This window comes from Drosophila elegans, unplaced genomic scaffold, assembly GCF_018152505.1.
Source record: "Drosophila elegans isolate 14027-0461.03 unplaced genomic scaffold, ASM1815250v1 contig_208, whole genome shotgun sequence".
Lineage (NCBI taxonomy): Eukaryota > Metazoa > Arthropoda > Insecta > Diptera > Drosophilidae > Drosophila > Drosophila elegans.
The window spans coordinates 91,012-105,513 of record NW_024545578.1 but is presented as its reverse complement, the minus strand read 5'-3'; the positions used below and the strand labels follow the sequence as shown (position 1 = coordinate 105,513).

At 41.0% G+C, this 14,502-nt stretch overlaps 1 protein-coding gene across 7 annotated transcripts in view; it reads right to left on the bottom strand.

Annotated features, from left to right (window-relative positions):
- Positions 1-14,502, bottom strand: part of LOC108146025 — a 34,621-nt gene that overhangs the window by 6,910 nt on the left and 13,209 nt on the right. For 2 of the 7 annotated variants that reach the window (XM_041707869.1, XM_017271805.2), the window contains exons 7-10: positions 13,809-14,328; positions 12,325-13,269; positions 11,523-11,864; positions 11,160-11,276 (exon numbers count right to left, since the gene is read on the bottom strand). In XM_041707869.1, coding sequence (XP_041563803.1) covers positions 11,160-11,276; positions 11,523-11,864; positions 12,325-13,269; positions 13,809-14,328 — 1,924 coding nt within the window. Of the gene's footprint in view, positions 1-748; positions 1,085-9,233; positions 10,183-11,159; positions 11,277-11,522; positions 12,217-12,324; positions 13,270-13,808; positions 14,329-14,502 lie in introns of those variants that run through there. The other 5 variants (XM_017271806.2, XM_041707870.1, XM_017271811.2 and 2 more) reach the window with 5 other exon arrangements.

Sequence of the window (14,502 nt, the reverse complement as noted above, 5' to 3'; positions counted from 1 at the left end):
AGGTTACGCCACTCGTAACAGGCACTAGAGTTGCTTGCGTCCGAAAATGTGGCGGCAAAGGTGCTCGCTGGTTAGCGCAGGTAAATTTTGCAACTCGAAAAGCAAGTGGTTTTGAATCCAAAGCAAACTTGGCCGATTCAATTTTCATATACTTATTGTAAGCAAACACCACTAATTCTGGGAATTTCATACATACAAAGAAAAAAAAACAGGCCAAGAAACGACCTTCGAAGGCCAGGAAAGGTCTGGTGGTAGGTTATAAAGAATCAACAGGACATGCTCGCACAAGGAGAAGGCGAAGGTAAAAGGATGGATGTAAAAAGCGCATAGTTTGCGACTGCGGCGTCTTAAGACTTCCTTTACCATTACTTTGCGCAGTTTTCCTTCCCTTTGGCTGCTTCTCTTTTGCTGTTCCTTCGAATGAATTGCAGAGCAGCAGCAGGCCAGGGAAACCCTTGGGTATTTTTAGTTTGCATTACAGAAAACGGATTAATTCTGGGATGCGTGAAGATATACTGTCTTTAAAGTGCGCGACCTGGCAGAGTTATAGCTCCAAGATCAGATAAGCCCAAAGAGCTCTCCCTTGGAACGACGATAGCTCTACCAGACAGTTTCAGTTTATTTGATAAACATTTTAAGGTTAATGTTGGAGCTCGATAGCATAATTAAAGTCAGGCTCATTGTAGAACCGGTCGGTTATCTGCAGAGTCTGGTTTTGTACCCACGTATTCTGTCAAAATTAGCTCACCGTTGCAGAGGCTTGGCCCGTCGACCCTCTATGCCAACTGAGCGACTTCTGGGCGTACTGCGCTGGTATAGCTGTGCTGATTTTACACTGTATCTATTAATCGGCTTTTTAATATTCATGTTCAGGCTGTTGTTTAATTTTTTCACTTTGCTGCACCTTTCAGTTGCCACACCGGGCGATTCGAACTGCGGAACACTAAACTTAGTTAGGCTTGATCGCACGTGATATGTAACCATAATCAGACTGTTTCACTTTTTAATATAAGCGAGCTCCAATAGCTGAAATGCATACTATAATATGCCGATGTAGTGTCAAAAAACTTTCGCTGAGCGTCTGTTCGCTTCGTTGTGTAGGGGCAGACTGATCTTAGCTGAGGGCTCTTGGCTATCCAGCTGCTCACTGGGATCAACCTCACTCAATAGCCGAGCAGTTAGCTGCTGTTACAAAGTAAAATAAGGGAAGGACTTTGAGTGAGTTTGGACTGCATATAACAGTGATACAGTTCCAGTGTGAATGGTTATGCTGTGCTACTTGAGTACGTCAATTTCAGCGACAGCTGCTTCTTATAAGCCCATCCCTAAACGGCCAGCATCATGTTTGAGATACATGCTCGATTTCAGCTGCTGCTGTTCTCTCAGATTTTGATAAAAACAAAAAAAAAGTCTCAGATGTGGCAGGTAGGCTATGAAGGATAATGGTGAGTCAGTGAAGGGAGCAAGGAAACATCTGCCGCGGCTGTAATGAAACCAGTTTTCGAGTCCTGCCAGGTCTTCTTTTGTGCTATGTCGCTCTTATCTAGTGGCGTGTGTCTAACAACACCATAAAATTTTTTACAAACGTGATCTATCAGCTGTCATTGAAAACAATCGTAATTAAAAGGCTTTTTGCACAGTTTTCCTGACAAACCACTCAGAAAACTTAAAAATCTTCGAATTTCACCAACGTTAACTACTAATTTAAAACCTTATTGAATGACAAAAACTATGCTAAAATCGAGGTTTTCCACAACAACCGTTTAAGCGTGGAGGCCTCTGCGAGCTCAAATGCAACCGGAAATACGGGAGGCACCACTTAAAAGAAAATACATTTCACAACACAATGTGGAAAATGAAACAGGAAGTTCAGGCTCTGGGTGTTTTAGGGTCGGGTCTGCTGGTTTACTTTGCTAAGAAGCAGGTGCTCAAATTTATAAAACGAAATGTTAAAACCTGCGAAAATCGGGAAAGCCAATTATAATTTGTTTCCAAAGCAAAACAGCGCATAGAAAAAATTCCCTTTTTTTAAATGTATCCCAAGGTGGGTGATCTGGTCTGCGCGGCTATTAATATACTGTCAGGAATCTGCGAGCTTGAAATGCAAGGTGCATTTGCAACAAATGAAACTAAAATTCAAACCGGTTTCTGCAACTCGAACAAGCGAATGTTGCGATAATACAGGTCGGTTTGTAACGCGCCGAGTTTCGGTCATTCACTGGCACTTCATGGGCAGGAGAGACGCTATAACAACAAGCTGTTCGGTATGGCGGTAAAAGACCAGCCTCACCACTTACACTTTTTTGAGAACCGCTTAAGAAGCGTTTCAAAACAGTCTGATCTACTGGCTCAATTTACGACCACGTCAAATTGTATGTGTAAAGCATAAAATTGATATTGAACAAACTAGAGTAATTGAAACTTAATGAGCCTATTTTTCAAACGGACAAGGCAGGCGCTTGGAAAAACTTAAGGGCATTCCTTATTAATGTTTGTCTTTAATGAAATGACAACCATGAGGAGTAAAGGCTACAAAATACATTAAAACATTGGGATACATTTTCAGCTAACAGTACTGTAAACATGCCACCCAACAGTTGCATGACAAGCGACATCAAACAGGAAGAGTGGCACAGACCTCTCCACAAAACGCCGACTGGTGCGAATGTCAGCTGCGCAGGGGAAAAACTAAAACCTTCATAAAACAAGAAAGAAAGCAAACTTTGGCAAGTCGAAGTTCATATACCCTTGCAGCTATTGCAAGAATTAAACATTTTTGAAAACAGAAAAATTATGATTTACTTACGTATATGTTTAAAAACATTGAAGCTATGATGATTTGCAGCTCAATTATTAGATAGTTATTTTGATATTTTTATTATTTCTATGGGAGCTATATGATATAGTCGTCCGAATTCGATGAAATTTAAACCTTAATTCTGAAATGTTTAACCATTACTATATGTCGAAGAACTAAAAAAAAATTAAAAAACAACAAAGTTATATAACAAATATAACGGACGGACAGACGGACATGGCTAGATCGACTCTCCTAGTGATGCTGATCAAGAATATATATACATACTTTATAGAGAAACGTCTCCTTCACTGCGTTGCAAACTTCTGACTGAAATTATTATACCCTCTGCAAGGGTATAAAGAAGGGCATTGCATTCTTATCATGTTACCAGTGTGGGGATGTTGCTGAATAGATAACTCCACTCAAATAACTCAGTAGAAACTGTTTTGCTGAGTTTAGAATAGATCGGTCGTCAACGAAATTACTCTTGCATGATTAAATGAAGAACGCATTAAATGCGTAAATTGTATTGATAGGTATTAATGGAAGCTAAAGTAAATGCCACTTTTTCCATTTGAAAGCGGCCTTATCCACATATGTAGAAAGAGCGAGTTTTTGAACGCACGAATGAAATGAATAACGTATGCGAATAGAAAGGGAATCTGCGTGTGCATATTAATAAAATAAGACTTTCAGTAGGAGGAAACTTGGTTGCAGCTTCAATTGAAGTCGGGAGGAACGTCATCAAGAGAGGAACGGAAGGGGTTGCGGCCCTAGCGTTAAAATAATTTATGAATAAGAGGGAGTCAAATCTGTAACCTTTCTGCAAGTGTCTCACGTTCGGAGAAAAAATCGGATCTGAGTTTAGCTTCCCGTCGCAATTCCTACTCTGGTATAGTCACTAAAATTACAATTTTAGGGGAACAATAAGTCTACAGGAGCAACAGAAGCAAGAACGAACAGCTCCCAATCCCCTTGACTACAATTTTCAAGAGCACCCAAAACTCGAAGCAGCCGACGATGATGATGACTTTAAAGTGGATTTTTGTTACGAGTTTTGGATATATGTATTACAAAAAAACGAATCGAAAAACAGAAAAAGAGAGAGGTAGATTTGGTAAAGAAAGGGTGTCGAAGAAGTACTCGAAAATTAAAGAGGGGCATGCACGCGTGTGCTAGAGAACCGAGGTGCGCATGCAATTCCCGACTCCGACATGCACTGTTTGTCAAGAAGTATAGACTATTTGACCCAGAAGTCGGGAATTTCTGTGTCGCTCTTTTCATCTTTCGCACGATAGGTTTATTAGCGTTTTATTTTTAAGACTTTTTTTTAAGCAATCATAAAAATAAAAAAACAAGAGTTTGGGACGCTGTACCAGTTATTTTGATCAAACCAAATATGTATGAGTTCGGCTCCTTATAATTTTTTTCGTGCGATTAAGGCAATTGCTGAATAAAAAAACAATATTATACGATATTAAAACTCTGAAATGTGTATATACTGTACAGTCGGAAATATCTCTCTGCAAGGGTATAATAACGAGACTAATGTTCGCTATAGCAGTTCCGTTTTTCCTATCATTTAGATGTCAAAATGTTGTATTTTTGCTTACGACGTACAATGTTACCATTTCCACTCTTGAAGGTTGGCGTTTGCCGTGACCTATGTACATACAAATGTGAATGATTTTTGAAGTACTTTAAAGCATTACAAAAAATCTTTTGAAGTGCATTTTGATACAAAAAAGTGCCAGTAATTTAAGCTCATTCTGAGTTGTACGAAAAAAAAGACATATATGTCGAGGGACCCAACCACGCTGAACTTTTTTTCGTATACGCAATAGTTATACCCGTTAATCGTAGAGTAAAAGGATCAATAGCCGAGTCGATCTAGCCATGTCCGTCTAATTCTGTTGTTTAAATAAAATAAAACAAACAGTTAAAAAATGAATGTGTTTATTAATGACAAATTTTCCTTTTAACCCATGTCGAGCAAATGCAAAAGAATGCTCAGCCAGTTTCACTTACAAAGAGATTATTGGATGGCAATGAGGACTGATAAGGCATACATAATAGTGTTCAATTTACCGGAGATTATTTGTTGTATTAAATATAAAAAAACAAGGCATGAGAGTTTAAAAGCTTACTCAACTTAGCTATCCCCCTAGAGGTTAAGTTCCACGCCTTTAAATGAGCTTAGCTTTTTACGCAACGTACTATAAAGCTGTAATTATTTGGCTTTGGTTTAAGATTCAAAGTAATTAGTTTAAGGGAGTAAGATTAGGTAAACTGACAGATCATTAAATTGTATGTATATGTATATAGACCACAAGATGAGCGCCCGAAATAAGAGACAGTAGTTTCTGATAGTAATGAGAATAAGAGTTGTATAAATAGCACGCAACCAAGAACAATAAGTGATGGCAGATGCACATTGAATGCGGATGGGACCGACGCATTAGATAGGCAACTTGTTTGTTTATCGATGGCAGACAGCTCAGACGGCTAGAAATAGAAACAGATCTGGTTTTGGATAAGGCAGAATGCCCCCTATTTTGTATGGATACCAATTTTGACTGATGACTTCGCTGATATTTCCGTTAAAAGAAAAAAAGTTTTGTAACTGCATCGTGAACAGGTTCTTTTCTGTCTATTAGCCACTTTTTATATATCGTTAATCTTGACGAGCTGAGGGTTATTGATGTTTCCATCCATTGGAATGCGTGATGTGGCAATGATTTAGACATAGCTTAACATAGCTCTGAACGAAAATACCAAAGAAAACTTCAAAAGCGAAAGTATTATCTCTGTACATATATACAGTTTTTGATTCAATCCAGAGGCGAATTAATGTTTTAGTACGAATATTGCTCAGCTTAAATAAGAACATATAAGTTTTTCTTATTGGCGTATATTACCCGCTACTCCTATATTTATATTTTTTTTGGCCTCAACGCCGAAAGCTGCACTTTTACAGACAAAATCCGAAATTTTAGCATCACAGCAAGAATTTCTTTCCAACTGGGAAATCACAAGGCGAACCAGGCCCGCGAGCACAAATAGCTATTTGTCTGTAAAGTTTCGAGAGACTTAGTTGTCAGCACCCGAAGTTAAGTCATCTAATAATTTTCTATTTTGGCCCTGGGCTATGGCTGAAACGTTTTGACAATATTTTTAGTTTTGTGCTTTTAATTTCCGGAGACAAAAGGTGCCGCCCGACCAAATTCCATTTAGGCAAACAAAACAAATAATTACCGCCCAACACCATGGTTAAGGCTGTTAAACAGTTTCCACAGTCTGATGAGACGTCGAACCCTAGTATACCCTAACAAAAGCACTACATTATACAAAACCAGAGTCCTGCGAATTTCTTGTAGCAATTCTAAAGGTAGGGTAATTTAAGGAAAAGCAGGAATCTAGCGATGTTTCTGATTAATGATAGACACGAATGTAACTAATTAACTAAGGAAATGTTCCTAGTTACGGTCCATCCCTCAAGCCGTGAATAATTTTAATTAAAATCCCATTAATCGAGTTTCATTTCCGACAATGCTCCAAAAGTTTAGCCAACGCATTGTAAATGCATCTTTGGCCTGAAAATGTCAAGGAGCTAGGTAAAACCATTTACTAAGTGCTATTGCATGCTCTATTCATGTAGCAGCTGACTTCCAACCAACAACCAGCTACGCCATCAACTGTCAGAGATGTTCTTCTCCCGTGACAAGTTCCGCAACTGCCACCGAGAAGAGCTGTGCTGTTCGGCCCGTCGAGACTACGAGTTGGGCATTGCAGTGGCAGTGCATTTTGAAACTTAATGTCTTATTAGTCCAAGAAGAGAAGTTCGCTCCATAACTTTTCTCTTTTGATATGCAGGCTGCCACTGTCAGTAAAAAGGAAAATTAAAAAAATCTAGCGCACTCAGATCCAAAGCAGCGCTTGGTCAGCAGATGTGGCGGCTGCCTAAGCGCTATAGCTATCCCCAGACCTCTATTTCTCCGGGAGTTTTATGTATGTAACATAATTAAACATTATTTTATTTTAATGCTTTCGTACCCAAAATACGACTTTTTTCTGCAGACCGACGGGCGCTGTCAATATATTTTACGAGCGTTGAACATTTCACTTCATTGTGAAACTTGGCTGTGCACCGTGAAAATGAGTGTTAATATTTATGTATGTGCTAATCTAAGCCATAAGCTTGGGTGTGGCAATGCTATTTCTCCTTTTCAAACTGAAATTTACTCGAGCATGTATGAAAAAAGTTGGCCAGCTGTTAAATTATAATATATATTATATTATAATAATCACAGATGAATCGCCATTTGATGACACCCGGCATGCTAAGCCATGGAATTTGGACTAATTTCTGAGCTACAAAAACAGTATACGAAAACTGGGTACTTCTTGGAAAATTGTGAATGGTCATTCCATGATCAGATACCAAGTCCATTCCCAACAAAAAAAGTAAACTTCGACAAGCTGATGATTAAAAGTGAGCCGCCTGTCCAACAAAACACTATAACATTTATCCGCTGTTGATTATTTGAAATAGCTTTTATTTCGCGGGTAAGAATGACGGCATCAGTCTAGTTACGTTCCTTTAAAGAATTAAGAGCACCCTCTTAAGATTGTAATTGGTCACTTAAATAGTATAGCTCAAATAAGTTGGGGCGACTAAAATCGAATTTTTGAAATTTGAAAAGCGGAATCGCTTTACTGCGATTATGATCTTATCAAATGATCTTATCGAATAAATTTTGCTGCAATATTTCGTTTTAAATTGTTATTTAGTTAAGCGTTTTCTTAAAAAAATTAAGTTATACTTTAAACATAAGTTTGACTGATACCAAAACGACAACGACTTATTATACCAAAACGAAGGATTTATATGTTGTACCAGGCGTCCGTCCATAAAAGGAACACCAGCAAGCAAAATCTGATTGGAATGTCGTTTACGCTAACGGGATAATGTTTTTGTTCAGTTTGTGACGTAACGAGCGAGTCACATATTGGGCGGAGCCCCGTTTTGCTGTTCTGTAGTAGGAGTCATGTCATAACTGACTTAGAAGCGGTTAATGTAAACAAATATGAGCCACACACATGTTTCCGCTTTTATAATCTTTTGATTAAACAAACCACAAAAGTCAACGCAAAGCTTGATGCCGTGCTATAGTGAGGAGTCAGTTTTTGCAAACATATCTAAAAACAGGCGCCTGGCTCAGATTGTTATATAACATATGTACCAAAATTGGCCAGTCGAGTTGCTGTTCTGCCGCACGCAACCAAAATAAAATATTCCAGCAGGGCGGACATAAAGTAAACACTGGAATGCACGTGAGGGAAATCTTTAAACAAGCCAAAGTTGACACCTCGGACTCAACAGGTCGAGCAGAGATTACACACGGCTGATTAACTCGATAAACACCGCGAAGGTGACGGGGGAAAATAGAGGGAAAAGTCAACAGAAACTCGTTCAAGAAGCAGGAGTTGAAAAAATAATTGGTCAATGAGCCGCGAAATTGGTAGAGTAGTTGAAAGCCAAATGCCAATGACAAGGCAATACATAATTGACGATTTCAACGCACAAACTTTATATATATTATTATAGTTGTAAATATATTAAAGTTCCTTGGAAATAAGACAGAAATGTTATTAAAGTTTTTGTCCTCCGAATTTATTTGATTTCTTGTCCAAAAATTTCAAATCATCATTGATTTTTTTCTCTACTGTATGCCTTTTTATACTCTTGCATTTCAGTCAGGAGTTTGCAACGCAGTGAAGGAGACGTTTCCGACCCTATAAAGTATATATATTCTTGATGAGCATCACAGGCGACCTAGCCATGTCCGTCTGTCCGTCCGTTCCTACGCAAACTAGTCTCTCAGTTTTAAAGCTATCTGCATGAAACTTTCCCAAAAGTTGTCTTTCTATTGCAGATAGTATATATGTCGGAACGGGCCGGATCGGACGACTATAGCATATAGCTCCATAGGAACAATCAGAAAAATAAATGAAAAAAATTATAACCTTGCTGTTTTTAAATTTTTTTGTTTAGTTATTCGACATTTAGTAATGGTTGAATATTTCAGAATTACGGTTTAAATTTCTTCAAAATCGGACGACTATAACATAAAGCTCAAATCATCATAGCTTCATTGTTTCTAAACCTATACGCAAGTCAATCATAATTTTAATGTTTTCAAGAATATTTAATTTTTGCAGTAGCTGCAAGGGTATGTATATGAACTTTGGCTTACCGAAGCTTGCTTCCTTTCTTCTTTTTTATAGGATATAAAAATACGTATCAATTGATACATGTAATATCTGTATATCTTAATTTGACTTGACAACTACAAAGTCAAAGGACTGAAATTTTTTTATTTTCGATAATGAGGAAATATGTCAATTTGTTTTGATGGTAGAACCAACTTACTCGTCACTGTTGCTTTCTGACGAATTAGCAGCAGCGTCCTCTTCCTGGACGACGCCAACCGCCACTGAACTTGCTCCATTGCATGTCTGCGGAGTGGCCGACATGGCCGATGGCGGCGAGTGCGCCACGGGCAGATACCAGGTGGTATGGGAGCCGCGACTGGCGTACACACCCTCACTGAGAGGCGGGGACTCCCTCAATTGAACCGTCACGATGGCGGGCTCTTCGGTAACACCCTCGAACTCGGTGGCCGAAGCACGCCCACTGTCTGGGCCAGCCAGTTGGGTCCCCGTCCCTTCCGTCATCCTGCTGTCCTCGGCGCCTGCTAGTCCGACAAGGAAACCCTCGCATTCGGCTGCTTCGGCTGCCGCGTCGCACTCCTGCTGCACTGCAGCCTGGGGCAAAATTATTGTCCTTGTAGACATTTTCGCTCATGTGCTCTTGCCTTTCTGCGTAATAAACTTTGCTCGCTTTGGTTGGGTGTTATTGATTTTCACTTTTGCTTCTTATATAGATGCGCTATTTGCGTTGTTCTGTTCCCTATGCGCTGGCACACATTTTGGCTTCTGCCCAAGCGTTCCTGAGAACAAATGACTACATATACACACAGATACACACTTGCGGGCGCCCACGTTCTGAGTATGGGATTTGTGGATTGGGGAATGGCGTTTGGCGACCGGCAAGACGCCCGTTTTTCACAATTGCACGGCTTTCAGTAGCTTAAATTGACACTGTACCGCGGCAAACTCATCTTGTTTGCATAGCTTGAGATGTGGACACAAGGACAACGCCAAACAGCTGCGTTCACTAACGGGGTGGAAAGACGCACGCACCTTCGCTGTAACTTATAGGTGCATTTTTTCGAACTTTCCCAGCGCTTATGCTTCGCCTGTGCTGATGTTGTTTTTTTAATTGTTATACGCAGAGTGACCATGCGCGTGCGTCAAATAAATACCGCGTTCTCGTGAAAAAATACCAAAATGGGGCACAAAAACTTGGCGTTAGTACGGATCCACACCCGGATCGTGTCGTGGATCGCGTCTGTAAAGCGCGGTATTTTTAAATATATGTTGCAGGGCAACTTTTTTTTTATCAAGATATACCATTAATATATGAAAACTTAAATAGATTTGTAAGTGAATTGAAAACAATTAGTTAAGAATTGCATTTTAATTTAGTCTGGGTTATGCAATAATATAGATCAACGCGCATGCTTGGGAATTAAAGTATGCTACAAACTTGGCAGCAGTGCCTTTCCCTCAATATGCAACATTACTATTTTGGGGTATTGGGTTTTGTTTTGATTTTGCATTTAGGCAGTTTTTTAAAGAGACTAATTTGCTGACTTTTCTTAACAAAAGTAATTTTTCTCTCAATACTCGCCGGTTTTATTTAGCTATTGCTGCTTGCAGGCGGCACGAACGCATGCTTCCACACAGTCAGCATCATTGCTTATTTATGGACCAAGTGAAAGGATGATAATGCGCAAGGAGGATGGGAGACGTGTACGGGAAGCTACGAATTAGAACGACGTTGAAATTGTGCCTATAGTATGGTCGAGCAGCAGGTCGCTGAACTCTGCAGCTCGACATGGGAGGCTGTGGCGCCACCGGCTGTTTATTTTTTTCAGAACAAATAGGAAGCCCAGACATTGGATGGTCCTTTTGCCTGGGCTGCTCTTCGAATGGGGAAGACAAGTTTGGCCGCCAGAATCACGATTGCAAATTAAATAGCCACCTAGCTGGCATCTGATCATCTGAGGACCGCCCGTATGAGCTGTTTACGTCAGAAAGATAATTGAATATTGGCCTTTTTAAGTTTAATAAACAATAACAGTAATAGCCCTTAGCAGACAATATTCTGTTGCAAACGTCCATAAGCGTTAATTGAAAAATCCAAAAATAATTTCACAAAATAATGTCTCACCCCGCAAGTTGATGTATCCGCAGCATCTGTCTTGGCAGAGACCGACTGCGTCCCCTCCTGTGGCACTTGTTTCTTACGACCTTCTCTTGGTCTTGGTCCTGCGCATCCTGGCTGTATCTGAGAACGGAAAAATATCACATTGATGACTATTATCCATTATTGACAATATCCAATCTCATTCCGCTGTCGCTATTCATTTTCAATGTTATCTGTCATGTCTGATGGTACTTAGACCTCCTGTACTGAGCCTGCCGCTGCCAAGAGCTTGTCACTCGGTAATGGTTTGGCCAGTTGAAGCCATTAGCAAGAGTAGGAGGGTTTGGTTCCAATCTGTCACTTCAAAAGTTGCAAGGCGAAACTCACCTGGGCGCAATATCCTTCTCCTCTGCCGTCACTTCCTCTTCACCTTCCTTTGTCGCCAAGCGATTGCAAATGGTGCCAATTCCGCTACACAAGAAGGTCCACGACAGATTAGATTTTTCTACACCTGACTGCTTTGTGCACATTCCAGCGGGGTCTTTGTTAACAGTGACTGAAGTGACGTAAGGCTGCCAGTGCTCCAGATCGGTAGAGGATGCGGTGCCCTCGGACTGGTCCCTCATGATTGCTTCAAAAGTCTTTTTCCCCTGGCAGGCTGTGCAGCGAGGCCAATAGTCGCAGGCATCCAGAGTTTTGGTGCAGCTTTTGGTGGTCGCCGTGGTTGTCCTATAGGACAACACGAGACACATAAGTCCAGCCACAAGAAACTTTGTTGGTTTTGGTAGTTTACCCAAACATGGGAGCTCTGATGTAGTAAATGTATGGTGGGACTGCTTACTTTTTCTTTTTTGTAATACCTTTACTCATTTGCTAGCCAGTGTATTTTTGTTTCGGTGTCGCCAACCGTGAAAAATTAAATTTAAAAAGTAAGGCTGCTACCACCGCACAGTTTATAAAATCGGTTAGTACGTTGATTAGAAAGTATGGATAAGCAGTCTCTTAAACACACATACGCGAAGGTGCATTCTCGGGTCGGGTTAGTAATTTAGCCGCTATAAAATTTGGTTCAAATGGTGGCCTTCGGTTTCGGCCAGCGTGCAGTTTAGTTCGAGGAAAAGGTTAATAAGTAGTTTCGCTGTTACTTTGGATGTTGCTAAATGACTTAGCTGTAAAGACGTTTTAGTACCTGCTGCTACGCGGTTGGGTGGCCTGCTGCCTGTATATATAGTCACCACCCACTCCGACTGCAACCTCTAGGGTATGGTCGTCCCGTGACCCTGGACTTTGGCGGAGCGAGTGCTGCGGCTTCAGCACGGTTGTCGGGTGTTCGTAGATTCGCGTTTCGTTACTCATAAAGTTGAGTTCGCTGTTGCCCCCAGAGTTGATGGTTTCCCTGTTCCGAAGCATTAGCGGCAGCTCGTAGTCACTACTGTCTCCCCGACGAAAGTTCATGATCGGAGATTTTCGTAGCATTTCGTATGTGAGCTCATGGTCGCACAGACGTGTCCCGTAACTCTGAGGACTACCTGATTGTCTCGATGGCTGGTGGAGATTGGTTGACGACGATCCCGATGACTGGGGCGATCGCGACGATTCCATGCCAGACGCGTTAACGGGTGAACTGGACTTCCGCAGGTGGGACGATGACGAAGAGGCCATTGACACGTGTCCGGAATCGGTGGTAAGCTGTAGAAACCGCAACCCGCTCCCACTGCTGCCGTTGTTGTTGTTAGGCACTGCTTCGCGAAAATCGTCGTCAAAAGAGCGGGACTCAGCCCGCAGATTTTGGTTGCTTCCGCTATCTCCTCCGCTGCCACTTTTATGAGCCGTTCGGCCTGTACCCTTTGCGCCTCCAGTGCGATTGTAGTTGTTGTAGTCAAAGTCAAAGGAGCGCGCCTTGTCCGCCTCGTTTTGTCGCACTCTCACCGGCGGCGCAGGCGGGTTGACATGCATATGCATCTTAGCTGCAACTGCAGAAGCGCGAATAATGGGTGGAAACACTCCACCGCCTGAGGCACGGGGTTGCTGATATGAGGATCCTGACGACTGTTGCTGCTGGGCGGCCACAGCACTCACGTTGACGGTTGATTTTTGAGTTCGATTTGGAGAGCGCTCGGTGAGTTGTAATGATCTATAAGAAAACCGATTCTTAAAAACATTTGCGGATTTTTATCAATTTTTAAGAACCAAAAACTCGTTTTTTCGGCCAATGGAAAGCTTAAAGTAGGTTTTAAACTGCAAAGTTTCATACGTTTTTTAATTAAAAACTTACTTTTTCATGTCTTAAACAGCATCTTACAGTAATTTTAAAACAACAAAATCAATGATAGCTAAAATATTTGTTGATGGGTAAATATTTTTGTAAAACTTTTAACTTAAACCAGATTGTGTTTATATCAGCAAGCTCTTTAACAATTTTTGTAGAATAAATATGTATTTTACTCATATAATGCGCTTTAAAATTTAATAAACCGTTTCTGAAAAAAATAATTTATGTGTTTAAGAATTTAAAAAAAAACTCAGGTAAATCATATACATTTCTTTGTAAAGCAAATACTAATATTTTTGGACAATTTAATTATAAATAACATGAAATTTAAAAAAAAAGTAGTCTTACTGTTTTTTAAACAAATACATTTTCTTAATTTGTTGTTGAATAGATTTACCAACCTCGAGCGACGGATGCGGTGCTCCTGTTCCGTCTGCTTTGCGGCCATCGCGCGTCGTTGACTGCTGGAAACACTTCCAGGATGGGCGGTCGAGGCTGTTATAGTCGAGCTTGTGCTAGCATTGAGGTGCTCATGGGAATCGCCGCCGCTGTAACTGGAGCTAGAGGAGCTGCGCGATATATTCGGTGCCGTTTTTTCCTCGTGCCGTTGGCGGGCCTCCAACGTGTTGTTCTTGGAGCTAGAGTTCTGACGGGTGCCACTTAACGAGAGCTGCGACCCCTTTTTGCATCGCTCCTCTGGAGTCATGGACCTGGATTCGGGAGTCAACGATCCTTGCTTCCGCAGGCTGCTGGATGAGCTATGGGATTCGTTGCGATCTGGTGTAAGAGACCGCTGGCGCTGGACCTTAAACGGCGAGATGCTGACGCTACTCGTTCCGACTTTGGGGAACTTGTGACTGCCGGCAGAGAGAAACTCGCTTAGGCCGCCATCCTCGTTGTCCAGCTCATCATTGGAAAGATCTGTTAAATAAATTGTAATTTAGCTGAGGCGCACTTACGTCTATTGGTCTCGAACAACTTGATTTCTGATAAAAAAAAAATGTGTCACATATATTTAACATTCACGCTAATGTTAATTCGCCTAATAATCGGCGATGAGTTCAAATACATTAACCCCACAAGAAACCTTTTTTT